General features: G+C 45.4%; 1 protein-coding gene across 1 annotated transcript in view; it reads right to left on the bottom strand.

Moving 5' to 3' along the window:
- Positions 1–27,097, bottom strand: part of ABCB9 (ATP binding cassette subfamily B member 9) — a 123,035-nt gene that overhangs the window by 16,538 nt on the left and 79,400 nt on the right. The window contains exons 5-6 of the mRNA XM_040419666.1: positions 6,378–6,575; positions 5,159–5,287 (exon numbers count right to left, since the gene is read on the bottom strand). Coding sequence (XP_040275600.1) covers positions 5,159–5,287; positions 6,378–6,575 — 327 coding nt within the window. The remainder of the gene's footprint in view (positions 1–5,158; positions 5,288–6,377; positions 6,576–27,097) is intronic.

Below are 27,097 nucleotides of genomic sequence, written 5' to 3' on the forward strand. Positions count from 1 at the left end.
GCGTGCGTAATCGCGTGTACCACTCTACTGATATTGTGTCTACCCTCTCCACCCGCCACAAAGCCCACCTGTTCTTCACCCACAAGCCCAGGAAGCAACTTCGAAATACTGTTGTTAAGCAGCTTGGCCCACCATTTCAGATCGGTGTTTAGCAATGAAATTGGCCTATAATTGCCACAAGCTTCTCTATCCTTTCCTTCTTTATGGATAATTGTTATGTGTGCTTCCTGGGCCTGTGGGGTCAGAGAACCACTCTTCAGGAGGGTATTACAAACATCTACAAAGTGGGGTATGAGAGTCTCTCTAAACCTTTTGTAATAATAGATAGGGAACCCATCAGGCCCTGGATTCTTGCCCGAAGGAATAGAGGATAGGACTTGGTCTACTTCTTCCACCGTAAAAGGGCAGGAGCAGCCCGCTTATGTCATTTGCGGAAAGTTTCGGGATGGCAATAGAGCTTAAGAATTCTGTAATATGTCTATCAAGCTGCTGACCCCTGAGGGGTGCCGGGAGGTTATACAGAGTTGAATAAAAGGAGCAAAACTCTCGAGCTATCGCAGGAGTGTTGATGAGTCGAGAGCCCGTGGCTGATTTAATCGCTGAAATAAAGGATCTGTTCCTTTGACCTTTTAAAAGGTTAGAGACTAATTCGGAGCCCCTATTTCCATGCAGATATTGCTTGAAGCGCAATGTCTTCAGTGCTCTAGCCGCTCGCACATTCAGCAGGTCAGTGACCTCGTATCTTAATCGTTTAAGAGATTCCAAGACCTCAACTGATCTCGCCCTCTTGTGTAAGATTTCAAGAGTGGAGATCTGCTGAAGGAGGGAGTCTAATTGTTTCTGCCTATTTCTCTTAACTCTAGAGCCCAGGCTAATGAGCTCCCCTCTAACTACTACCTTATGAGCTTCCCATAAGGTCGTCCCATTAGTTAAACCTCTAGCATTTTCCAAAAAGTAATTTTTGAGACATTGTTCTATCTCCTTCTTGTGTGACTCGTCTTCCAGGAGCGTCTCGTTTAATTTCCAGACCCAGGATCTCGGAGGGATGTCATGCAATCTCATCTTCACACTCACCGGCGCATGATCGGAGACAACTATGTTCCCAATGCTGGCCTCAGAAACCGAGGGCAATAATTGGTTAGTTATAAAAAGATAGTCAATGCGTTGATATGTATCATGCGTCCGCAAGTGGAAGGTGTAATCCTTATCTTCTGGATGTAGGATGCACCAAACGTCCGAGATCCTGAGATCCGTGAGTGTGAGAAGAAGCCTTCTCATTTGCTTTTTGGAGGGGGGGCGGCCTACAGAGGTTGAGTCCTTAGAGGAATCAAGAGTAAGATTGAGGTCTCCACCTAGAACAAGATGACCTTCTCTAAAGGTCTTTAGAACTCCAAGAGTGCGGAGCAACCATGTGAATTGGCCACTATTCGGGGCGTAGAGATTGACTAAAGTAAACGTGGAGTTCGCTACCTTACCTTTTAAAAATAAATAGCGGCCCTCAGGGTCTATTAGCTTGGACACTAAAGTGAATGGGAAATTCTGCCCTATGCCTATTGAAACTCCTCTAGCTGCTGAGGAATATGCAGCATGATACCAAACAGGGAAGTTTTTACTAATTACATTAGGGACGTGGGTCTCTTGTAAAAGAACCAAGTCAGCCCTTTCTCTGCGAAGCAAATGGTAGATTTGACTCCTCTTTTGCGGTGTGTTCATGCCATTTACATTAAATGACACGATCTTTAGATCAGACATGGTGCCATTTTGTGGATCTGTTCTGAAGAACTAGCCAGGAGGTGACACAGGGTAACATAAAAACAAAAATACATAAAAAGAAATATAAACATTGTACACTGTAGAAAGTCATCCTGCAGTGTCTATGAGGTTAAAAAGAAACCTCAGTAGGGGGGGAAATTAGTGTGGACGTACCTAAATGACCAGGTCCCACACACTAAACCCAACATGTAAAGACAAATGCATAGAGTGGACATACATGAAGCAATAAGAAGCTTAAACACGAGGCCCCTAGTTAGAAAAGTGCTCTACAATTCCATCAAGCATTGTCGCTTTTGACTCCAATCACACCTGGATGGGGCAAATCTTGTAGGCAGCTGCCAGTATGTAAATGAGTAAAAGGTATTGTAGAGCGAAAAAGGAGGGGATGGGGGCAGTAGGAGATGGAAAAGGTATGAAAAAGGCATGTGGGAAATAAGAGGGGGGGGGGGGGGGAAGGGAGAGGGAAAGCAAATAAGGAGAGGTGGGTAAGGGTCTAAGTAGCAGAAAAAATAAAAGCCAGGCGGCTAGTGAAAATAACAGAGGTCTAAAAGAAGGTAGCCCCATAATAAGGCACTGGGTTAAATGAGCTAAATAGAACCTGAGTCCTGCCAGATGGCGGTGCGGTCGTACGATCTCAATGACGCTGGATCTTAGAGTTTCTATTTATGTCGAAGATTGTTTCCTTATCTTCGGATAGAGGCATTTCAAAAGGCTCTTTTTTTCGGCGATTTTTTCTTCTGTGCCAGACGCCATTCCTCCGGCTGCGGAAGGCCAGGAAGGTCCGGGGATGGATTACAGGGGAGCCAAGACGGAATGTCCAGGGCCTTGATTCCTAAGGCCTCCCACACAGGCGGTAAGTCCTCCGGTGTTCTCACCGTGAATTGCTTCCCTCCGATCGAAGTAAATAAGCCGAATGGAAAGAGCCATCTGACCGGCAGCTTCTTATCTCTCAATAACGAGGTCAGCGGGTGCAGGTTCCTTAGTTTGGCTAATGTACTAGCCGGCAGATCCTGAAATAAAAGAACCTTATGGCCATCTAGGGTGGCGTCTCCTTTTTCTCTGGCCGCTCTCAAGACGGCCGCTGTGTCCAGAAAGTTCATCAGGGCACATACCACGTCCCTAGGTGGTTCTCCCGCGGCAGGTTTGGGCCTAAGGGCTCTGTGGGCCCTTTCAATAGTAATGGCGGCAGCCTGTTCCTCGCCCACTAAGGTGGCAAATAGGCGGCGGACTGTGTCCATCAGGTCTTCAGCCTGTATTGATTCGGGTATACCCCGCAGCCGGACATTTTTCCTCCGGCCTCTGTTTTCCTGGTCCTCCAGGTTGAAGAAGGCTGTATTTATCATTTTAGACATGGCCGATAAGTGACAGTGAACCCCTTTCTCGTGCTGGACAAGGAGGTCGTGGCTGTCCTCCAGGCGTTCAACCCGATGGCCTAGCTGTAGGAACTCGGTCTTGATATCTGAGAGTTCTTTCATGACCGGTGAGAGGGCTTGGGCCAGGGACTGCTGCAAAAAGCCGCGGGTGAGAGGGAGGGAATCAACCTCACCTCCAATGTAGGTTTCAGCGTCTGAGCTGTCGGCCTCTGAGTCAGCTCCTTCTCTCTCGGAGTTGATTCGCGCCTCCCGCGCCATCTTGCCTCCGTCAGGGTGCGAGGAAGATCTCCTGTTGAGGTATTTTGCCAGGTCCCCCTGCGTCTTTTTTGTCTTCAGGGTGTTCCCTGATGCACCCTCTTTATCTCTAGAGGTTTTCCCCATGTTGGATCTGCGTCCACTCGATTTAAAAGCTAATGAAGCTGGGATAGCGGTGAGGAGCTCCGGCAGACACGTCCTACACCATGACTTGCTGGCTCCGCCCCCCGCATCGCCATATTCTGACCCCCAGAACTTTTTTACTTTTATCTGTGTGAGGGTTCATTTTTTGCGGGCCGATCTGTACTTTTAATTAATACTATTTTGGAGTATGTATGACTTTTTGATCACTTTTTATAATTTATTTTTTGTGGGAGGTAAAGCGACCATAAAACGGTGAATTGGCCATTTTGCATTTTTTTTCCGTTTGCCATATGGAATAAATATTTTCAGATTTTAATAGTATGTGCGGCTTTGCATTGCAACCATGGCCCTTTTTTTTATTTTTAATTGTTTATGTATTTTTTTTTTCATTTTGGGGAAAGGGAGGTGATTAGAATTTTTACATTTTTTTAAAAATATTTTTAAAAACCCTTTTCTTTTTTTTAAACTTCCTTACACTTTAATAGTTCCCCTAGGGAACTATAACAAGCAATCATTATATTGAGGGGTTTAATGTATGCGATCAATGTTATGATTGTGCCTGCTGTTTAAAACAACAGGCATCTGGCGGCTATGGCACCTGCTTAACTCGCAAGCGAGTGCCATATTGAAAGTCCCAACCGCTGACGTATAGTCGTAAGGTGGTTGGGAACAGGTTAAAATCTGTCTTGGTCAAAAGATGGAAGATGGACAATGGGCACACAGGTGCAATGCATGCATAACTCCTCATTTTAAAAATAGTAACCTTTAGGGTGCAGAGGTGTAGCTAAAGGCTCATGGACCCTGGTGCAAGAGTTCAGCTTGGCCCCCTTAACTTAGTGCTTTGTGGCCAGGGAAGCACATAGCCTTCATGCTGCCCAAGTAAAAAATGACCCCTTCCCTCCAGCCAGTGGTGCAACTTGACCAGCATGCACTTTCTATAATACTTCTTATGTGGCACAAGGGTCTTTGGGCCCCCTCAGGCTCCTGGGCCTGGTAGCAACTGCTACCTCTGCACCCCCTATAGCTACGCCCCTGTTAGGGTGTCTTCAGAAAATATGCAGGTGCAGATTTTTACAAAGTTGCGGACTTTGTGGTGTGAATTATCGTGTGGATTTTGTTGCAGATTTTCTATATGACAATCTCTCTATTCAAGTCAATGGCAAATGGATTCTGCAGCATTTTCCACTGCAGAATCAGTTTCCCATTGAATTGGATGGAGAGATTCTCATACAGAAAATCCACATTATTTACACTGGAGAATGTAAATTTTTGCCACGGACACAATGCAGGAATAACCAGTTTTAAGCCCCATAGGAAGTCTTAATTTAGTGAATTTTCTGGCAGAAAATTCCACCACATGTGAAGGCACGTCCTGCCCTCTGTTAGAACTGCCTATTGGACAAGAATAGAACATATTCTATCTTTTTTGCAGGCACATGTCATGGACATACACACGTTGTGCTGTTCCGCATTTTTGCGGCCCCGATGAAATGAATGGGTCCCTATCCAATCCACAAAAAATGCAGATCGGATGCAAACCAACAATTATGGTCGTGTGAATGGGACTTTCTCTGATAAAATGTCATGAAATGTGCCGTCACTTCTGTTCTTACCTCCATGCAGTCACCCAGTAGAAATTCATAAATAACAAAGGATATCAGATTACCGCTTGTCGTCTGTCCGGATATCACAAGGTGTCCACCATAGTACAGAATACTAATCTGTAAAACTAACTGGGTAAACTGGGGGAAAAAAATAAATAAAATAAGTATAAATACAAGTGGAGGAAATAATGCCTTTATCTTGCATTGTACATATACAGTACACACCAAAAGTTTGGACACACCTTCTCATTCAAAGAGTTTTCTTTATTTTCATGACTATGGAGGCATCAAAACTATGAATTAACACATGTGGAATTATATACATAACAAACAAGTGTGAAACAACTGAAAATATGTCATATTCTAGGTTCTTCAAAGTAGCCACCTTTTGCTTTGATAACTGCTTTGCACACTCTTGGCATTCTCTTGATGAGCTTCAAGAGGTAGTACCCTGAAATGGTCTTCCAACAGTCTTGAAGGAGTTCCCAGATATGCTTAGCACTTGTTGGCCCTTTTGCCTTCACTCTGCGGTCCAGCTCACCCCAAACCATCTCGATTGGGTTCAGGTCCGGTGACTATGGAGGCCAGATCATCTGGCGCAGCACCCCATCACTCTCCTTCATGGTCAAATTGCCCTTAATTTCAAAGTTTTCCCAATTTTTCGGCTGACTGACTGACCTTCATTTCTTAAAGTAATGATGGCCACTCGTTTTTCTTTACTTAGCTGCTTTTTTCTTGCCATAATACAAATTCTAACAGTCTATTCAGTAGGACTATCAGCTGTGTATCCACCTGACTTCTCCTCAACACCACTGATGGTCCCAACCCCATTTATAAGGCAAGAAATCCCACTTATTAAACCTGACAGGGCAAGCCTGTGAAGTGAAAACTATTTCAGGGGACTACCTCTTGAAGCTCATCAAGAGAATGCCAAGAGTGTGCAAAGCAGTAATCAAAGCAAAAGGTGGCTACTTTGAAGAACCTAGAATATGACATATTTTCAGTTGTTTCACACTTGTTTGTTATGTATATAATTCCACATGTGTTAATTCATAGTTTTGATGCCTTCAGTGTGAATCTACAATTTTCATAGTCATGAAAATAAAGAAAACTCTTTGAATGAGAAGGTGTGTCCAAACTTTTGGTCTGTACTGTAGTTATGACCACTTAATGTAACAAGTCCAGTGATGACAATGCAGAGGTATAGCATACAGGACGACATACTCACTCCAGTAGACCACACATAGTAAGTATGAGCGACAGCTTCCTTTTTGTACAGAGCGTAAACTTGCTGCAGTTTTTCACTATACACATTAGCCTCTGTCTCTTCATTGGCAAAACTGCGGACAGTTTTGATTGCAGAAATGGTCTCTTCTGCAGTGCTGTTGGCCTTTGCTAAAGCGGTCTGAACTTCTTTGGAAAGTTTCTTTGAAGGGAAAAGAAGAGAGAAAGAAAAAAAGGTTTTGGATACATCTGTGAAGTTTCTCAGTCTGAGACAGAATCAATTCCAAAAACAGATCTCCATTATTATCGGCCTAATGCTGCCACGCGTCTGCAGTTTAGGAGGTACGTATGTATACCACAGGGCTTGTCACCGAAAATGGCACACTACACACATTTCAGGGAATATAATGGAAAAGTCAATAGGATGTTGTCAATCTATGGTCTGCAGAATGTGCAGACCTCCATAGCAACACATACAAAGGACTATAAGCATCTGTACACTTGTCCTCCCTCGCCTATACTAAATTCAGTCCCTGGTTTGACCTGAAATTGGTAGAGATTACAACAATGGATAAAAAAGCCTATGAACTGCCTAGGTAGAAACATTTGTATTTTTTCATGGGCTGTGTAAGGGGATAGCTCTCTCTCAGGGGGTCGCAATCACAGACTTCTCCTCTGACAACGGGGTTCAAGTCCAAAAGGTGCTTTATTTTGGCACTTTAGCACCACCACAAACATAAGTCCAAACCAAACTAAACACCTGCCCGTCTGGGCCCTAGCTAATACAGAGGTCTTCTCCCTGACGAACCTCTAAAGCGCAGTTTACCCACAGGGTCTCAGGTTTTTACACTATGCCAGTCAGCTCACCAAACACAAGTCCAGGGGAGAGATCCAGCTTCACTAAGCCGCACGGTCTAGCAGCCCTCCTGGCTGTGACCACACAAGCCTCTCAGGCTTCCCTCTCTGTAGGGCCCTTCCTCTTCCTCCAGACTCCTACACTGAGGGTTGATTTATCCCTCCTTGATCAACCCAGCTGGCCTCACCTGGGACCAGGGAACCTGTAATGGATTAGGGGTGTGGACAGGGCCGGATTAAGAGCATCATGGGCCTGGTGCTGAGGATATTGCTGGGCCTTTTTATGGAACTGCACTCAGTGTCTTAATTACATATATATTTTATCGATACCATTAAAGTATTTTGTTCCTGTAACTACCCCTTCATTTGGCGTCTATCTAAACTGCTTTGTTTTCCTGACACTATAGTGATCATTTAACATGACTATGAAGATTACTGTTTTCTAGCTGCTGTGGACTGTGGACAACAGCAGCTAGAAACAGTAATTTTCATAGAGCTGTGCTATGATTTATGGACACAGCACTCAGCATGCTTAGCCAGTCAGATAGAAGGCTGGCTAAGCATGCTGAGAGCTGTGTCTAAATAACATAACACATTAAAGGGATTCTGTCACCAGGTTTCACCCCTGTCAGCTAAAAATATGCTGATGTTCAGGGCGTCTTCACGATTCCTAATGTGGGCTTATAAATGTCATCTGTGGGCTTATTGAGCTAAAAAACAGCTTTTACTAACCTGTCAGTCAAACAACCCCAAGGGGATGTTAATGGATGCAAGGTGCCGGCCGCACCCGCCGCCGTTCGTGCCCAGCGCCGCCTTTCCAGACTTCTGCGACGCCTCCTAATCCTCTGTGGCCTCTCGCTCTCCCTCCCTCCCCCCTCCTCCTGCTGTAAGATCTCGCGCATACAGGGGTTGAGCGAAGTGCCGGCGCATGCTCACTTCGCTGTAAGAAGCCAAATGGAGAAGTCCGCACGGGCGCATCAGGCAGAGCCCTGTGCGCAAGATCTTACAGCAGAAGGAGGGGGGTGATGGCGTATAAGTAACTCCATTTTGTCTTATTCAGCCACATGTATTACGATTGCATCAGGCCAGTGCACTATTCTAAGATTTCCATTTGTGTCTTTCTCCCTCTGTAGTATTGAGACCAGATTAGAAAATGCATACATACATTTGTTTAACCAGCCTTAGTTCACAAGGTCATTCTCATGTTATACCTGAATGATTAACTGTCGCTACTATGAAACATCTATTTCTGTAAATGCAGAGCTCATGTGTATTCAGGCCATACGATAAGGCTAATGCTAACATATGATTGGATGTAATGGGAGGTCAATCCTCCCCTATATTAAGTGTTGGCACGCAGTGAATAAACCAGAATGGATCAGAGAAAGACACGTGTTTTTGGTCTCCATCTAATTCATTCTCTCGGTACCGAATAGGGCTTAATTCAAGCTGATCACCGAAATCTTGTGGGACACATTTAGGCAAAGGGCCTAATTTAGCCTTACAGCTTTTGGCGGCTCGTCCGTGATCGAGAGGGCCATCTTTAGGTACAAGAGACATCAATTGTCTTCTTCGGACCTGGAGGCACTGACCAAAATCTCGACTTAAAGTAAGTTGAACCATCTATTTATGATTTCGGTGAATTGCGGTGTCTGGGGTGTCTGGGGCACACGCAAAAGTTGATTGTAAGAGGCTCCGGGAGTCCATATCGTGAGATATAAAAAGTGCACTATGAATATGAATAATCTGTTCCGGGAACAGAAGGTTACAAGCTTGGATTAACTCCTATATATATATATATATATATAGTATAAGTATTTTAGAAGTAATAAGATTATCTGTTTGTGTGAGATACTGACCGGGTGGTAAGTGTACGGTCGCATCCCACTGTTATTATCAAATTGATGTATTTTGGGTTAAACTACTGTTAATGTGTAAAATTGTTTGTGTTGTGGAGGACTGCAAGACGCCCCAGTTTTTCGGCTAAGAGTAATCTGTTGACCCGAAAAATTTGAACGCAAGTGGCGGTCCGAAACAACAATAGTCGATAGGGGTCCAAAGAGTATAGAGAGACATTAAGATACGAATCAGCTGATCAGTTGACAGGTCTTGTCGGCGCTATTTCAGTGCAGTACAGCCAGTCCTGACAGCGATTGTCTCACTTACTCTTTGAACTATAAATACTAACATGGGAGGACAAGGGTCTAAAACTAAATTCCCTAAACCAGAACCAGGAGAAACTTGCAAAGTCTATGTAGCCCGTGTTAGTCCAACAAACTATTACCTGATCAACCCGTGGGTAGATAATCTAGCAGGCTGGACTGAGGTAATGGATGCTGCAGATCCATTCCCCAGGGACGGTGATAATAGTATTTATCATATGGATATGGTCAAAGGACTATGTCTAGGTGATAAAACAGCCTGGCCGCATTTCAATGCCGATCCTTCCTGGGACATGGAGTACATGTCCAGGGGTGCGGAACAATGGCTGGAAATAGCCCCCCACTGGTATGATGCAGGTAATAGCAAGAAGAATAAGAATCTAAAAAGTCCCAAAAATGATAGGTCTCTACATGAAATAGAACAGGAGGTAGGCACAAAGAAGAGAAGTCAGAAATCCCCTCCACCTTATAATAAATCCACCCCCACGGCACCTCTGTACCCAGTTCTGACTCAGATTGAGGAAGATGCTGTAACAGCGGTTATACCATTAGAACTAGAAGAAAAATACCGACCCCCCATGCCAACATTTGGAAACATAGCAGAGCGCAGTCTAAATACTGGCACACCACATACTAGTTATACTACACGCAGTACAAGTAGAATGAAAGATGAAACAGAACAGGGTGAATCAAAGGAAGGAGTCCAAGTAATCGCTCCCTTTCTGACAGTAGGACAACACTTAGTAAAAAAGCCCATAGAAATAGAGGATCTCAACAAAATTATAAAGTATTGTCCCAAACCTTCCATAGCCCCACTAGGGACTATTACATACCTAAAAAAGGCCTGTAGAGGGCACAACTACACACAGGAAGATTTAAGGCTTATCCTGGATGGTATTATAGGAACACACACAACCTGGAATTGGGACAAGGTTAGCTCCATATCTACTATTACACAACGCAGTGATGCTCTAGATTATGTATGTAATACAGAAGTGGGTCAGAAAAGGATATGGGCGGAGATTGAGGAACATATGAATGAGGTATTCAAACAAAAATCTTCATTGCCCGTAGCAGTAGCCTGCAAACAGAAATCTGTTGAAACGGTCACTGAATTCTGGAAAAGATTCATTGATTGCTGGAAGACCGAGGCGGGTCTACCTGTGCGTGACAATGACAGTTTGATTATCTCCACATTTGTAAACAATCTATCAGATAAATTGATCCTAACTGTGAAACAAAATGTGTCCTCTTGGACTTCAGATACAACTGATGAGTTTGAGAAACATCTCTTTGAAAAAGAAGCAGCAGGATGCTTTGAGATAAGGAAAGCAACATCCCCCACACACGCATATACTAGCAGAGGCAGGGGGAGGAGGGGTGGGAATAATAGCAGACCCTACAATGGAAGACATGACTCATTGCCAAATAATTGTTGTTATAACTGTGGAAAAGAAGGACATTGGGCACGTCAATGCCGCGCACCAAAAAAGGGTAAGGGGAAAGGTCAAGATTACAACACACAGAAACCTGACACTCAGTCACAAAACAACCAACCAAGTCAGATAAACCACAGACAAGGTCCACAGAGTCAGCCCAGATTCCCATTAGATTGGCATCAGCAAAACTCATACTGAGGATGCCCTGAGGGACAAAGCCCCGCTTTCACGCAGGTCACCACACATTGGAAGGACACACCAGTAATTCTACTTAGAGTAGGAGGAAGAAAAGTGGGATTTTTTATAGATAGTGGAGCTACTTCTAGTGTGTTAAACAACTCAATGTACAAAGGGCCTTTAAGGAAGTGTGCGCCCTCTATGGGAATAAATGGGGTACTGACGAGGACATACAGAACAGATTCCTTACCAGTAGAAACCATTGATAGGGAATACATTACAGATCATGCTTTTAGCATCATACCTGAATGTCCTGTGAGCCTTCTGGGAAGAGACTTATTCATTAAGTTAGAATTGCAAATCACTGTTGAGAACAATGGCATCAGTATATACTCTGATGCTTTGCCCATAATAACCCCCACACCTCTGATCCTTACAAACTTACAAGATCACTCAGAATTAGAGGATATAGACCCATCATTGTGGGCAAAGGGGGACTATGACACAGGATTCATTGACTGCACACCATACAAAGCAACCATCAAAGAGGGCAGTACACCTGTATATCAGAAACAATACCCGCTGTCAAAAGAGAAACTTGATGGACTTAGGCCAATGATAAAGGAATTCCTACAAAAGGGAATCCTGGAAGAGGTGATTTCACCCTACAGCACGCCCGTGAATCCAGTGACAAAGGCAGATGGTACTACCCGCTTTGTGCAGGATTTAAGGGCAATAAATAATATCATTGTGCCTATTGCTCCTATTGTCCCAGATGTCACCTCACTTCTTTCTGCAATTCCTGCAGACGCTGTCTATTTCAGTGTGATAGATCTGAAAAATGCTTTCTTTTCTATCCCAGTTGATAAGGCAACCAGACTACTTTTTGCTTTTTCCTTTGATGGACGACAACTGACCTGGTGCAGAATGCCTCAGGGATTTGCTGATTCACCTGTAGTGTACAGCATAGTCCTCCAAGCCACGTTAAAACTATGGTACCCCCCCCAAGGCTCTGTGTTGCTGCAATATGTTGATGATTTGTTACTGTGTAGCATGTCAGCGGAGGCCAGCATTCAGGATGGTTTATCACTGTTAAAATGGTTGTCAGGATGTGGTCACAAAGTGGCACTTAAGAAAATGCAATGGTGTAAAATGCAGGTTGAATACTTGGGCTTTGTCCTCACAAAGGGTGAAAGGAGAATCAGCGCAGAAAGAGTCCAGTCTATTGCGGGTTTGGTCGCCCCGCACACCAGGAAAGAAATGTTATCTTTCCTTGGTATGATAAATTACTGTAGACAATGGATTCCTGATTGTTCTTACTACGACAATGTTTTGAGGCAAGCCACTCTGGATGGAAATCCAGATCTGATTAAATGGTCTTCTGAAATGTACAATGCATTTGATTGTCTGAAATGTTCACTCATGTCGAGTCCAGGGCTGGGCCTCCCTGACTATAATATGCCCTTCCACATGTTTGCACGCCAAAATTGTAAAACCATGGCGGGGGTACTGACACAAGAACACGGAGGCAAGTTGCGTCCTTGTGCGTTTTTCTCAAAGGTTATGCCCACCTCTGTCCAGGGGATGCCGGCATGTCTGCGTTCCCTTGCAGCCTGTGCAATGATGGTAGAATTAGCAACTACTTTCACCCTGGGACATTTAACCTTCTTGCACACTACACATGATGTTGTAGGTTTACTCAGAGGTGTACATACACAACACATGTCAGCGCAAAGATTATCTGGATATGAGATCCTGTTGCTCAGTAACCCTTCACTCCAGATTAAATATGCATCCAACATTACAGGACCAGCACCTATTTTGAATGCATTACTAGGGCTGAAAGGAACAGAAGATGCCCTTCCTGACACACATGATTGCTTACAGGTGCTCAATCACGAGACGTCACCTAGGGCTGACTTATCAACTGTTCCCATACCTGATGCACCAGAAGTTTTTGTTGATGGATCATGCTCTCGCCCCACTGATACTATATTCTGTGCAGCATATGCTATTGTTATGCTGCCAGATATAGTCTTGGAAGCAAATCCAATTCCCATCCAGTCTGCACAGGCAGCTGAACTCATTGCACTCACAAGGGCTTGCATACTACACACCAATAAACCTGTCACTATTTACACAGACAGCAGATATGCTCATGGTGTAGTATGGGATCATGGAATGATTTGGCAGAGGAGAGGATTCACTGCAGCAGACGGTAAGAGAATCTCACATGCACAGCTAGTCACGGACCTCTTGGCTGCAATCAGATTGCCTTCAGATTTAGCTATAGTACATTGCAGGGCACACACAAATGGAAAAGACAGAATTTCAAGAGGTAATGCATTTGCAGATAGTGTAGCTAAAGACACAGCCAAGAGTAATCCAAATAGAATGAATCATGACAATTGGGAAATGGCAGTCTTACACCCACCCTCACCTGATTTGACACACATGCTAACAGACCTACAAAGGTATGCCACTGAAACAGAGGAGAAGGATTGGTGCTATCCAATCTTGCAGAAAAATCCAAAGTCTGGATTGATCTGCAAGGAGGGGAAGCCTTGCATACCTCAGCATAGTGCATCCATCTTCATTGCACACTTTCACGGTGTAGGACACAACAGCATACAAACCACCCACATGTTGCTGAGCCAAAGTTTTTACATTACTGATAGCAAACAGCTAGTCACAGACTACATACACAGATGTATTACGTGCTTAAGAAACAACCCTAACAACCCACTGAAAATATCTCACCAACACCTTGACTACCCCACTACACCATTCACCCACTTGCAGGTGGATTATACGCATATACCTAAAACAAAAGGGAAACAAGAGTATGCATTAGTGATAGTGGACATGTTCTCAAGGTGGCCAGAAGTCTTCCCTACAAAGGCAGAAGATGCTAAAACTACAGCCAAAATTCTGACTCAGCAAATAATCCCAAGGTGGGGCTGTCCTCTGGTTATTGAATCAGACCAGGGGCCGGCCTTCACCTCAAAACTTAACAAGGAGGTAGCTAGACTGTTACAGGTGGAATGGAAATATCATATTCCGTATCACCCACAAAGCTCAGGCATTGTGGAAAGAATGAACAGGACAGTTAAAGACAAACTCAGGAAGGCCACTGCTGGTACATTTGAAAAATGGAAACAAATCCTACCCATAATACTTGCAGAAATTAGAATGACGCCTAATAAGAAGTTAGGGATTTCACCATTTGAAATTCTGATGGGTAGGCCTTTCCCCACACCATGGGCAAGACGCCCCCTGGTAATGCAGGAAGGGGACTTGGACCTGATCAGAGAGGAGTATGTTACTAATCTGATCAAAGTCCTCAGTAAAACTGAAGAAAAAGTTGCTTGTAAGTCTCCTTCTCTTTCACAGGAACCAACCCATCCATTCCGGGTAGGCGACCAGGTGATGATCAAGATCTTAAAGAAGGGAAAGGAACCAGGAAGCTTCACCTACGGACCACCCACCGAGGTAGTCGCGATCACCAGAACAGCAGTCCTCACTGAACAGTCACCCACGTGGATCCACGCCACAAGGATTAAGTTGGTGAAGAAAAGAGAGGTACTAACGGGGGCAGACAGCCCTGACCTCCAACGAGGCCCAGAGGTACTAACGGGGGCAGACAGCCTTGACCTCGAAGAAGATACAGAAGGGGTACTAACGGAGGCAGACAGCCTTGACCCTCAACGAGATGACGCAGTTGGGAAATTCCTCGAGATGGCTGAGATGCAGTGCCTTAATAATTGCAATTTTGTGTCTCCTACTTACTGTCCCATGGCTGTGGGACAGACAGATATACCTGAAAACAGAATGCAGAGGGGAAGACAATCTGTGGAAGACAAAGGAGAACTTATGGCTGTACCTGGCCAAAACTCTGAACTTAACTGACTTTTGTCTCCGAACCACTTTATCGGCATCTAACATTTTGGAGACATGTCTGGTAGCAGTCCCCACCCCAGTAGCTGTATGGACGGGGCTCCTACGTTCCCAATGGAATGACACTGATTTGGAGGATCATGATGTTAAATATGGATATGTAAATCCTTATCATGCTTGTTATGACTGTCCTACATATGAGACTCTGCAGAGTAATATGATAGAAATAATTACAGGTCTTGTCACAGCAGCAGAAATATGTTATAACTTCACCTGTGATGAGACACTATTGCCTCCCTGCATACAAGCAAAAATGCAGAATAAGACTAAGCCAAATATTTGTGATAGAGATATAGATAGTTGTAAAAAGATAGTATCAGGAAAAAATATGCAATGTAATATTACTAAAACAGTACCATCCCTAGACAAACATGTACCTCTACCAGCAGGATGGGTATTGGCCTGTGGAAATACTAGTCACACATACATACCGGCCAATATTACAGAGGGACCCTGTACAATAGCTAGGCTGACATTAGCAATGATACCACTATTCCCAGCAATGCAGACACGACACACGAGAGACACTTCCCTACAGCTACCAGAAAATTGTGATTATAATGTGAATCTCCCCTCTAGATCAGAATATATGAGTTTAGGGATGTCTTTGGTAGGAGTACCAGGGTTGGCCATATATAACCACAGGACAATATCAAAACTTGCCTGTTTTATGGTAAAACAGATAAATGTCACTAGTGCAATTCTGCAAGATATGCTTCTGGATATACAATCGTATAAAAAAAGCTATCTTGCAGAATAGGGCAACTATTGACTATTTATTGCTCCAACATGGTGTAGGATGCTCAGCGTTCGCAGGGATGTGTTGTTTCAATTTATCAGATCACTCCCGTGGTATAAAAGATAAAATAGGCCAACTAGAAGACATGATTAAACATATAAAACAAGATGTTGACCAAGGTTGGTGGGACTGGCTTTTTGGCTGGATACCTGACTTTGGTCAAATAAGATATGTTGTAGGAGTGGCATTTGCCGTGATCGCTGCAATAGTGGGTCTCTGCTGTTGTCTACAGTGTGTGCCCTCCCTTCTGGCCGTATGTAGAAATGTGTCCGAAAGAGGGGTACACTCAACATTCCTCTATACTCCGGTAGAGGTAGAAGAGGCAAACACAACCCCAACAAAGCCTGAGGATTATACTCCTGAAGGGTATATGGAATACCTAAAGGCTTACAAGCAAACCAAGGAAGAGCAGAGAAAGAACCATATAGTTTAAGATAAATATAAGGTTCTAAAGAGAGGATTGATGGCGTATAAGTAACTCCATTTTGTCTTATTCAGCCACATGTATTACGATTGCATCAGGCCAGTGCACTATTCTAAGATTTCCATTTGTGTCTTTCTCCCTCTGTAGTATTGAGACCAGATTAGAAAATGCATACATACATTTGTTTAACCAGCCTTAGTTCACAAGGTCATTCTCATGTTTATACCTGAATGATTAACTGTCGCTACTATGAAACATCTATTTCTGTAAATGCAGAGCTCATGTGTATTCAGGCCATACGATAAGGCTAATGCTAACATATGATTGGATGTAATGGGAGGTCAATCCTCCCCTATATTAAGTGTTGGCACGCAGTGAATAAACCAGAATGGATCAGAGAAAGACACGTGTTTTTGGTCTCCATCTAATTCATTCTCTCGGTACCGAATAGGGCTTAATTCAAGCTGATCACCGAAATCTTGTGGGACACATTTAGGCAAAGGGCCTAATTTAGCCTTACAGGGGGAGGGAGGGAGAGCGAGAGGCGGCACAGAGGATTAGGAGGCGGCGCAGAAGTCCGGAAAGGCGGCGCTGGGCACGAACGGCAGTGGGTGCGGCCGGCACCTTGCATCCATTAACATCCCCTTGGGCACCTTATTTGTTTGACTGACAGGTTAGTAATAGCTGTTTTTTAGCTAAATAAGCCCACAGATGACATTTATAAGCCCACATTAGGAATCGTGAAGACGCCCTGAACATCAGCATATTTTTAGCTGACAGGGGTGAAACCTGGTGACAGAATCCCTTTAAAGAAATTACTGTTTCTAGCTGCTGTGGACTAGCAGCTAGAAACAGTAATTTATTTAATGTGTTATGTTATTTAGACTGAGCTCTCAGCATGCTTAGCCAGTCAGTAATTTTCATAGTGCTGTTATGATTTATGGACACAGCTCTCAGCATGCTTAGCCAGCCTTCTATCTGGCTGTGCTTCTTGAGAGTCACAGTCCACAGGCTCAGAAACAGCCTGTGGACTGTGACTATCAAGATGCAAAGCCAGATAGAAGGCTGGCTAAGCATGCTGAGAGCTGTGTCCATAAATCATAACAGCACTATGATTGCCCTCCCTTCCAACTGGATGAGTTTATCTGATACCTGCCCTGCTCCAGAAGCTCCTGCTGTCTCGCGGGTGGGTGTGGCTGAGCGCTGTGGGCCGTGTGCTGGTCGAAACTGCTGAGCAGGTTGTACACAGCGCAGAGTGCAGGAGGGATAACCGCGGGCGCACTGAGGTCATATCCGGCGGGCCGGCGTTACAGGAACCGCACCAGCTGCTCCTGTAATGCCGGCCCGCCGGATATCACCTCAGTAGTGATGGGAAGTTTGGATCTTTCAGATGAATCGGTTCATGAATCGGATCTTCGGTTCACTTGCTGAGTCACTGACTGCTGAGCTGACTCGCAAGTGAACCGAAGACTCTAGGTGCCGGTGCGCATGCGCAGATGCTATCCATTCGATTCACTTGCTGCTGCTGACTCAGTCGGCTCTTCAGCTCTCTAATGAGTGAGTCAGGATCAGGAAGAGTGAGTGATTGATTATAGTGATAGTGAAGGGAAGCTGAGGCTGACGCCGGACAGGAGTCAGGAGCTGTCACTGTGGTGTGCATTGTTGTCTGTTGTGCATTGTTACCCACAGTGACAACAGTCTGACACTGACAGTAGTACAACGAACCAAGTGAAGTGAAATGTGAATGCACGCACAGGGAAAACTATGTGCTGAATTGATAACAGTATTACAGTAATACAGTCACTGGCTGATAATAAAATAGTCCCCACAGTCCCCACTTAACGGAATCCATAAAGGAGATGTGAACCCACCCTTAGTTATATAGCTACTGAATGAGATGCCTTAATCTTATCACTGCTGCAACAAAAGCAGCTGAGAGCCGACAGCCTCAGTGTAACCTGTTCTAGAGTCTGACTCACGGCCAGGGGCGTAGCTAGAAATGCATGGGCCCCATAGAAAAAATTTTTTATGGCCCCCCCATAACAGTGTCCCTGACAGTGACTGACCCCCAACAGGGGGTGGAGGCCGGCAACTATTGTAAGACGGACCCCGCGTTCCTTATGTAAGTGAGCTTAAAGGGAACCTGTCACCAAAAAAATTGCTTATTAAGCTGTTAATAGTACCTTATAGTGCTGCATAGTAGTTTCCTAATGCACTTTTTCTTCGTTTAGCCGCATTTAGCCTCCTTGAGAAATCAATGTTTTATTCAGTCGCTGCCCCGTGCTTCAAGTCAGGTTTGAAGTCAAGGGGGCAGCTGCCTAGGCGTCTCCAATCCTGTTCTCCCCGCCTCCCGCCGCCTTTATTGACACACCGGATCTCAGTGCCGGGACCGCGCTCCCAGCCCGCATGCGCAGCAAAGGGCTGCTGTAGCCTGTAGCGCGATCCCGGCTCGTACACTCAGCCGGCTTCAGTTTCGCTACTGCGCATGCGCCCGCCAGCCTTACATACTAGCGCAGTTACAGAAGATGCCGGGCGCATGCGCAGTAGCGAAACTGAAGCCGGCTTGTCAATAAAGGCGGCGGGAGGCGGGGAGAGCAGCATTGGAGACACCTAGGCCGCTGCCCCCTTGACTTCAAACCTGACTTGAAGCACGGGGCAGCGACTGAATAAAACATTGATTTCTCAAGGAGGCTAAATGCGGCTAAACGAAGAAAAAGTGCATTAGGAAACTACTATGCAGCACTATAAGGTACTACATACTAGTACATACTTTGCACAAGTTTATTATTTACAACTTAAAGGGAACCTGTCACCAAAAAAAATCGCTTATTAAGCTGTTAATAGTATTAACAGATTAATAAGCGATTTCTTTGGTGACAGGTTCCCTTTAAGTTGTAAATAATAAACTTGTGCAAAGTATGTACTAGTATGTATACTACTATCTAATAATCCTTATCTATCACTTGACACTTCACTAACTTACTGGGGACAGTCAGGACTCTCTCCATTCATATCTGGCCTACTGGGCATGGGCAGTTAGGCACACTGGGCACGGGCGGGCAGGCAGGCTCCCACTCTTCACTTTCAAAATAGGCAGCCGGCGGCAGCGTGACGTCACTCACTCCGTCACGCCGCACGCGCATGCTCCTCCCACTTTAGAAGCAGGCGGAGCAGGCGCGTGACGTCGGAGTGAGTGACGTTACGCCGCCGGCCGCCGGGAGACTGAGACAAGGAGGCGGGCGGGCAGGCCTGGCTACCAGTGCCTGTGTGTGTTACTAAAAAAATAAAAAAAAATAAAAATAAAAAATTAATGCAGTCCGTACGGGCCCCCAGTGGCGTAGGGCCCCATAGCCACTGCTATGGTTGCTATGGCAATCCCTACGCCACTGCTCACCGCTCTTTTAACTCAAAGAATCGAATGAGTCACAAACTAAGTCGGATCTTTAGATTCTTTTAACTTGTGACTCATTCGATTCATTTCTATTCTTAGACTCCCTGTACTACTCAGACGACTCAGAGCTGCTAGTGCTTGCCTTGCCTCAGCTCTGATTGGTTGGTGGGCGGGGAGGGGAGGGGCTGGCAGAAGCAGCTTCCACTCTAGGATCAGATTACGCTCCTCCCGAGTCCCTCCCTCAGGCTCCCTGCTGCCAGCGTGAGCTGAGCGTCTCTGCATTGTCTGTGCGCTGTGTGACTGACAGTCATCACTAGACCTCAGTGTGCCCGCGGTTATCCCTCCTGCACGCTGCGCTGTGTACAACAAAGGACTTTTAGCGCGGGCCGCTCCCGACGGCCTTTTGGCTGCAGCTCCATCAGCCCCTACGTTAATCCGGCCCTGGGTGTGGACCACTACCAACCTGTCTCCCAGTCCAAAGAAATCCAGCCCATACAACTTTAAATAAAAAACAGCTCCAGCAACTATACCTTGCTGAAGCCATACCATTTCTGGATTTCAGTTCTCACCCAGCTAAACTGGGCGAGATACCACCCCTCCCCCCCCCCCCCCCCCCCCATACCTCTACTGTGCACTTTACCATACACATTACCACAGCTGCCAAAAGAAAATGCAGAAAAAAGTGCACACTAATACCAAATATATAATAAAAAGATATAATAACATTTAACAGAACTGCATAAAACTGTAGCAAGTAGTCCTGATCCAAGTAAGATCTAATTTTCATGCTGACTGGGTACAATTCTCCATGTTTAGATACAGGGGAACAGTTGGGTACCCCTATACAATTTACATTAATAGTAAATCCTCTCAAAATTAGTGAAATCTGAGAACAATTGTGCCACCTATAGTCAAGTTAAAGGGATTCTGTCATGAGATTTGAGGCCTATAACCTAAACATATGGCCAGGTCCCTACTAATACCCTGAATCCGAAACTGACCTTATTAAATGTGCCTGTGGCTCTATTAGCATATAAAACAGGTTTTTATAACCTGTCACTCACGTACCAAATGTGTCCAAGGGGACGTCTCATCATGCAGGGTACCCGGCTGCAGCCGCCTTCCGACTAGAAATCGCCGCCCTCCCTTTCAATAGAGCCGCCTCCCTCACCTCAGCGCCGCCTCCGAAATCGTCCACTCTCCTCAGCCAGATCCCGCTCCTCAGCCAGATCCCGCGTGTGCGCACTAGGTATAACCTGATGCGCCCGTGCGGACTCCTGGCAGCGGCCTCGTTGAGCGAAGTGCGCATGCGCCGGCCGGCGCACTTCGCTCAAACCTGCCTTGACCGCCCTATTGCAGCCATCCAACCTCTTACAGCCGGGTGCAAAGCTGTTCGGAGCGCACAGGCTGCTTTTCTACAGAGGCTCCCTTTTGATCTATTTCTAGTTATACCTAGTGTGCACGCGCGGGATCTGGCTGAGGGGAGCGGACGATTTCGGAGGCGGCGCTGAGGTGAGGGAGGCGGCTCTATTGAAAGGGAGGGCGGCAATTTCTAGTCGGAAGGCAGCTGCAGCCTGGCACCCTGCATGATGAGACGTCCCCTTGGACACATTTGGTACGTGAGTGACAGGTTATAAAAACCTGTTTTATATGCTAATAGAGCCACAGGCACATTTAATAAGGTCAGTTTCGGATTCAGGGTATTAGTAGGGACCTGGCCATATGTTTAGGTTATAGGCCTCAAATCTCATGACAGAATCCCTTTAATGCTAAATTCACACGACCGTAGGCCATCCCTGCCTGTATTGCGGACCGCAATATACGAGCACCGGCAGTGTGAATTCCGTATCACAGATGCAGATCCATTAACTTGAATGAGTCTACAATCCTCAACATACGACGAGGTTCAGAGTGGGGGCACGGATTGGAAGCCCACAGAAGCGATTTGTGTGAATGTACCCTTACACGGTTTGACATTATTATTATTATTATTATTATTATTTATTATTAAAGCGCCATTCATTCCATAGCGCTGTACATATGAGAAGAGGTATACATACATAATACAGACAATTGCACTAAGCATGAACAAGACTAGTTACAAACTGGTACAGAAGGAGAGAGGGCCCTGCCCGTGAGGGCTTACAATCTACATGGTATGGGAGAAGGACACAGTAGGTGCGGGTTAAGTTGGTCATGGCGGTATAGAGGCAGCAGGGAAGGTTACTCCTGGTGACATGGTAACACATGGTTTTCTCATAAGAATGGAGGTCTGAGTCGAAAAAGGAGATTAATTGGCTCATGCATGTGGCGGTAGCCATTTTTGCAGTTCACAGATCCGCAAAACATGCATAGTGGGTGTATGCGTTACGAATTTTGCAGAACGGAACGTCCTGACATTTTTAAACCAGTCCTATCCTGGTGTGGTATACGGTGTGCTGCCCGCATCTTTTGCAGCCCCATTGAAGTGAATGGGTCCTCATCCAAGCCGCAAACCATGCAGATTGGATGCAGACAAAAAACATGGTTGTGTGCATGAGCACTAATGCAAATGGAATGCTTGCAAAGAACCAAAAATCACAGTTAAAGGGGCTGTGCAAGAATGGTGGGTTGGCTCTCTCGCTGAAATCATACAGTTTGACATCACCGCAGCCAATCACTGGACGCGGAGGAGACTGGATCCCCTTACGTCATGTGACCATTTGTCATGACATAAGGGGAGCCGGTCACCAACGTGTCCAGTGATTGGCTGCGGTGATGTTAAACTGGATGTTTATAGCAAGGAGCAGAGGATCGCAGACCAGGAAGAGGAGTGAGGAGCCTGCGCCGGGAAGCAGGTAAGATATCTTCCTTTTACAGGTCTGGCCAAGTGGGGGGAACAGGGGGTTGCCCCCCCCCCCCCCATACCTGCACAATCCCTTTAACCCTTTCTACCCCAGGCCAGTTTCCACCCTCCTGCCCAGGCCATTTTTTGCAAATCCGACATGGGTCACTTTATGTGGTAATATCTTTGGAACACTTTTACTTATCCAAACCATTCTGAGACTGTTTTTTCGTGACACATTGTACTTCATGACAATCATACATTTAAGTCAATATTTTTAACCTTTATTTATGAAAAAATACCAAATTTACCCAAGCTTTCAAAAAATTCGCAATTTTCAACATTTCAATTTCTCTGCTTTTAAAACAGAAAGGGATACTTCATAAATATTTAATAGTTAACATTTCCCATATCTCTACTTTATGTTGGCAAAATTTTGTAAATGTAATTTAGAAGGCTTAGAAATTTTCCAAAACCCACTTTTTAAGGACCAGTTCAGTTATGAAGTCACTTTGTGGGGCTTACATGGTAGAAACCACCTATAAATGATCCAATTTTAGAAACTACACCCCTCAAGTTACTCAAAATTGATTTTACAAACTTTGTTAACTCTTTAGGTATTCCACAAAAGTTTAAGGAAAAATGGAGATGAATATATTTATTACCCTGATTCAGCGATTTATAGAAACACATGTGGTGGTAAACTGCTGTAAGTAGTTGGAAACTATGGGATAAGGTGACAGTTTTATTGGTACTATTTTTAGGCAAGGTAACCAAAAAATTGCTGTGTTGGCACCATTTTTATTTTTTGTTTTTTTACAACGTACATCTGACAGGTTAGATCATGTGCTATTTTTATAGAGCAGGTTGTTGCAGACGTGATATCAAATATGTCTACTTTGTTTGTTTTACTTTTACATAATAAAGCATTTTTGAAAAAAAAATTATGTTTTTGTGTCTCCATTTTCTGAACACCATATTTTTTTGCATGCCTGTTAAGTGTATTACACTGAGTAACACAGGGCTTGACAAATTTCCTTGGAATCTAGGAGCCAGCTAAAAAAGTTAGGAGCCAGGCGAAGCCGTGTCATAAAGTCCCCAGTAGATGCCCCCATAGTGCTCCCCCCCACACTTCTCCATAGAGCCCCCCCAATAATGCTGTATACCATGTTACATATGCAGTATACATGTGCTGTATAGTATGGTATATGCAGTATACAGGGCCATGATATATGTACAGTATATAGGACTATGACATTCAGTGTACGTGCTGTATACTATGTTACATACGCAGTATACAGGACCATGATATATGTACAGTATATAGGACTATGGCATACAGTGTACATGTGCTGACACCTCAGGCTCCTGCCTCACTTGGATGAGAGTAATAGTAATTTGCACTGGGGGCGGGTAGTTACCTGCAGGTGAACCTGAGAGCCACGAGGAGGGCGCAGGTCAGCACAGCAGGTCAGCACAGCAGGTCAGGCCTCCGGCCCATCAGACACAGCAGCCGCTTAACGTGCTGCCAGGCCAGACTCTGCATTCCGCTTATAGAGCAGATGGGCAGCCAGAGCCCGCCTGGGGCAGGACGGAGCTTCTCCTCATCACACCCCGGGGCCGCCACCAGCGCGAACCGAGCGCCGCCACATCTGTCACAGTGGACTTCCGTGGCGTCCGCTCAGCCATGGGCGGGGAGCGTGTCCAAAGAGCAGCCGGGTATAGGGAACCTAAGGCACCGTCACACAGCTCTCCGCTCATCTCCACTCCTGTGCTGCTTCCAGACAGAACGGCGCTCCGCACCCATCGCCCGGGCACCTTTGAAAACGGGCTGACAAATACCCAAGCGCCAGGACTAAATTCCTGGTCGCCATGGCGACCTGGCGCCTGGGATTTGTCGAGCCCTGGAGTAATACACTAACAGGTTGCCTAGGAGATGCAGCCTAGGGATGGATCTCCTAGGCCTCTGTAGAAGGCAGGTCCCGATACCTTGCAAGGCTACATCTGCGCGGGGACCCGATGGGCTCCTTCACTGACCGCAAACCCCTTTTATGCCGCGGTCAGCGCTGACCGCGCCATAGAAGTGGTCAATCCGCCAGCATCAGCTTCTACAGCGATGCTGGTGGATACAGCAGGGGCCCAGCTATCAGTGACTGCCGGGCCCCTGCACTGATCGGGCGAGCACTGCTCCGGTGCCCGCCCGATCACCATGATGTAATAGTACGTAAAAATGCGGCAAGTCACCTGCCGCCATGACGTACTATTACGTCATGTGTCGGGAAGGGGTTAAGTCAAAGAGACAAAATACTTGCAAAAGTTGACTGTACAACCATGTTATAAACAATGCACACAGATATCAAACTTTAGAGTTTAAAGCAACGTCCAAACAAATGGAACAAAGCACTTGCCACATGACTCCAAATAAGGTCCAAGGGCCCCTGCTTGCTCAAAGGACAATATCACATGTGTCCATGACAGGTATCTATACATGTATCTATGAAGCCCAGCTATAGACCACACAGAAATTTGTAATATCAAGGAATATAATTAATGTGATGAAAAATTTACGAATACATAGAGGTAAAGTGCTACAGTAACTAAATAAAACCAAAAAGACCTGTCCATGGGACAGGAGGGGGAGCAGAGTCCCCATGTTTATCGCCATCTGCATGGCTTCATCAGGGGACCATGGTCACAAATGCTTGTCACCACAAGGGACCCATCTGACAAAACAATGTATTTGGACTCCGCATATAGGCCGCAAAAAATGTGTACATGAGCCCTTATCCCGATTGTGTATTTCAGCACAGTTTTGAGAGTTGACAGTGAGGGGAATGGGGGGCAGTAGGAAAGTAAAAAAAAATATATAGTGATCTAGACTCCTTATCTGCAGGACTACTCATATAATGCTGCAAATAATAGTCCAGGATCCTGGTGACAGGTTCACTTTAAGGTGCCTGCTCTCAAAACTGCATGTTCTTCTAGTGAATGGTCAAAGAAGATGGCTAGTGCAGTATACATAATATATGGTAGAACTGAAAATCTGTCACAGCAACCCTGGTCAAGATAAGGACATCTTCACAAGCTGCGGATTTTGTTGCAGAATTTTCTGTGACAGAAAATCAGTTACATAAATTTGAATGGGGTGGCAAGCACATAGATCTGCAGCGTGTGAAGGGGATGGTCTTCTCAAAGAGGATATTTTTAGAGGTTTTTCTGTATAACTATAACACATGTATGTTAGGAGGAATCAGGGGACACATGGAAGTGAGTATAATTGCAGTATCAGACTATGCAGCATTCTATGCCCCAACAGCCTGCCGCTGCAAGGTTGTGGCGGCAGTGTGAAACCAACCTAAGTAAAGGTCCCTTTACATGGGACGACAAAGTGTTCCTTCCCAACAATCTGGGATGCAGCGATCTCTTTCAGAGTATGGGGAGGAGTGATCGCTAATGCCATTGCTCCTCCCCATACTGTCTCGTTGTTTGCCGGTAGCAGATCGTGTTTACACAGCACCATCTGCCACTGAGAAATGATGTTTTGTGCTTCACAAAAGATACAATTACCCGATGACCCAGCGGAACACTCGTTCATCGGGTAATCGGCGGTAATCGGCGGTGCATTTACACTGCAAGATCATCGCTAACGAGCATTACTAGTAACACTGGTTAGCGATTATTTCTTCAATTGTCGGCCCGTGTAATGGGCCCTTAATACTACTCTGTGAGCCCTAGTTCATACTTCAGTCAGTGTGCAAATGTTTCCCTTATACCTTATGTGTAGGCTTCACTCCTGGTTTTGGCTTCCAATCACTGATGGAAATCACTAATGTGATTATGCCTAAAACTCTAGACAGAGCAATATACACTGCTCAAAAATATAAAGGGAACACAAAAATAACACATCCTAGATCTGAATTAATTAAATATTCTTCTGAAATACTTTGTTCTTTACATAGTTGAATGTGCTGACAACAAAAGCACACAAAAATAAAAAAAATGGAAATCAAATTTTTCAACCCATGGAGGTCTGGATTTGGAGTCACACTCAAAATTAAAGTGGAAAAACACACTACAGGCTGATCCAACTTTGATGTAATGTCCTTAAAACAAGTCAAAATGAGGCTCAGTAGTGTGTGTGGCCTCCACGTGCCTGTATGGCCTCCCTACAACGCCTGTGCATGCTCCTGATGAGGTGGCGGACGGTCTCCTGAGGGATCTCCTCCCAGACCTGGACTAAAGCATCTGCCAACTCCTGGACAGTCTGTGGTGCAACGGGACGTTGGTGGATAGAGCAACACATGATGTCCCAGATGTGCTCAATTGGATTCAGGTCTGGGGAACGGGCGGGCCAGTCCATAGCATCAATGCCTTCGTCTTGCAGGAACTGCTGACACACTCCAGCCACATGAGGTCTAGCATTGTCTTGCATTAGGAGGAACCCAGGGCCAACCGCACCAGCATATGGTCTCACAAGGGGTCTGAGGATCTCATCTCGGTACCTAATGGCAGTCAGGCTACCTCTGGCGAGCACATGGAGGGCTGTGCGGCCCTCCAAAGAAATCCAACCCCACACCATTACTGACCCAATGCCAAACCGGTCATGCTGGAGGATGTTGAAGGCAGCAGAACGTTCTCCACGGCGTCTCAAGACTCTGTCACGTCTGTCACATGTGCTCAGTGTGAACCTGCTTTC

The sequence above is a fragment of the Bufo bufo genome, chromosome 2, assembly GCF_905171765.1.
Source record: "Bufo bufo chromosome 2, aBufBuf1.1, whole genome shotgun sequence".
Taxonomy (NCBI): domain Eukaryota; kingdom Metazoa; phylum Chordata; class Amphibia; order Anura; family Bufonidae; genus Bufo; species Bufo bufo.